The 2080-nt window shown below is 33.9% G+C and overlaps 1 protein-coding gene across 1 annotated transcript; it reads right to left on the bottom strand.

Moving 5' to 3' along the window:
* Nucleotides 1-434: 434 nt before the first annotated feature.
* Nucleotides 435-1835, bottom strand: LOC105645139 (iridoid oxidase). Its single transcript, XM_037638934.2, has 2 exons — nt 1374-1835; nt 435-1258 (listed from the first exon to the last, which is right to left on the bottom strand). The coding sequence occupies exons 1-2, from the start codon at nt 1833-1835 to the stop codon at nt 650-652; spliced, it is 1071 nt and encodes a 356-aa protein (XP_037494862.2). The 3' UTR covers nt 435-649.
* Nucleotides 1836-2080: the final 245 nt, after the last annotated feature.

The following is a 2080-nucleotide window of genomic DNA, read 5'->3' on the forward strand; positions in this document are numbered from 1 at the left end:
AAACCACAGGTGGACAGCAGGAAGTACGCTTGCTCCCCAGTTAGTTATTGTCCTTAAGACTAAAACTTCATTATTGTTGTTGTTATTGCAACTATTTACTTCTCTCTTCTTCTTCTTCTTTTCTCTTTCTTAGCATATCTTTGTTCGCATGACAGACATCTGCTTAAGCAACTTCTCAAGTAGACTTAGGCAACCAATTTATTTGCATTCATTTCGTTAAAATATATACAGTTATATATTTCAGAATTAATATTAAATAATTCACGAACCCAAAATTACAAGTAATCTGAAAATATCTTACAAAATATACTTCATTTTGGTATATTTATTTTGAAAAACGCCTCATAATTAGAATATCATTCTTGAAGTGTTTATGTAATTTCTAAAAAAGACTAATGCCAAAGGAGAAATTATATAGAACTGATGCTTTATGGTTTTGGAGATGCTCGAGGAGAAATTTTATTGTTGTAAATATTTATTTGTGGCTTTCTTCACATTTCCAAACAAGCAAATGATCATTCCACGAAATTATACTATTACACATCTAGAACATGATAAGCTAGATGTAGACCACAAAATGTTTATTACATGATATTATTCTAATGCATATAATACTAGATTACATGACCATAAACTAAATTAAATTAACCTAGCTAGATTTCGCTGGACGTTTCCTGCATGCTAAATTCAAGGGTACGAGTTTTCTCACTGTTATTCCCATCCTTTCACTCATGTCTAAAGTCTGAGAATGTAGATCCCACTCAAAATTGTGCAATAGAGAGGCCACACCAAGCGGAACTACTCTCTGAGCCAATCCCATGCCCACACATATTCTTCTTCCTGACCCGAATGGAATGAGCTCAAAATTCTGCCCCTTGTAATCAATATTTGAACCTAAAAATCTCTCAGGCTTGAAATTCATTGGATCCTCCCAAGATTCAGGATCTCTCCCAATTGCCCATGCATTTATAAGAACTTGAGTGCCTTTGGATATATGGTACCCCATAAAATTTGTATCTTCTATTGTGTTTCTTGGAAGGAGTAAAGGAACCACAGGATGTAATCTAACTGTTTCCTTTATAACAGCTTGTAGATATGGCAATTTGTCTATGTAACTCTCCTCAACTTTCCTGTTTTCTCCAACAACCGCGTCAAGTTCATCTTTAACTTTTCTCAAAGCTTCAGGATTAGAAAATAGCTCTGCCATTACCCATTCCATTGTCGAGCTTGTAGTCTCTGACCCAGCAAAAAACATTTCCTTCAACATTGAACACAACCAATAATTTATTAAATTCAATATAATACTTCTGCTGAAAAAAAAAATTCAAATGATAATGCCACACATACTCTTATAATTAAGTATCTATGCTTACCAAAATGATTATGATCATTTTCTCATATGGAATTTTTCCTTCCCATTCTTTACCATCACCTTCAAATTCCAACAACACATCTAGGAAGTCCTTATTAGCCTTTTTCTTTCCCATTTTATAATCCTCAATTCTTTCTTTAACAAACCCAGCCACAATGTCTTTTGCACGTCCCATGTCTCTTGACATGTTTCTCTTGAGTCCTTGTGGATCCAACCATTGCAAGAATGGTAGAAAGTCTGCAAGGTTTGGTGTTCCAGCCCAAACCACCACCTTGTCCATGGCCTCAAAGAACTCATACCCTTCTTTGCACTTTGAATCAAAAAGGTCTTTTGATAGCATAAGATTACCAATCAAATTGAATGACATTAGGAAGAGATAGTGAGGAATATGCACTTTCCCTGATTCTCCACTTGCTTTTCCAGCTGCCATATCATCTTCGATGCTCCTGCCCAACGTAGACATAATTTAAGATTATAATATAATTGTCGGACAAGGGTCCATGATTAGGACAAAAAAGAATTTTAAATTAGGTGGATCAAATAAAAACAAAAACTTTCTCAGTCTTTCCACAGTAACATTTAACAAAATGTTGGACTTTTGGGTTATATATATAATATTAATTTAATGGGAAAGCAAACATCATTTTCTTGGAGATTAAAATTATGATGTTAGAAGATAATTTATCTATCTTTCATAAATGGTTTAAT

Source organism: Jatropha curcas, chromosome 2, assembly GCF_041381405.1.
Source record: "Jatropha curcas cultivar XTBG-Jc1 chromosome 2, XTBG_Jcur_1.0, whole genome shotgun sequence".
NCBI classification, from domain to species: Eukaryota; Viridiplantae; Streptophyta; class Magnoliopsida; order Malpighiales; family Euphorbiaceae; genus Jatropha; species Jatropha curcas.

Bases quoted from the DNA above. Each gene is read 5' to 3' on its own strand.
- LOC105645139 (XM_037638934.2), bottom strand. From the start codon at position 1,835: ATGTCTACGTTGGGCAGGAGCATCGAAGATGATATGGCAGCTGGAAAA. The intron at 1,259-1,373 runs GTAAGCATAGAT...TCAATGTTGAAG, and splicing joins AAATGATCATAATCATTTTG to GAAATGTTTTTTGCTGGGTC.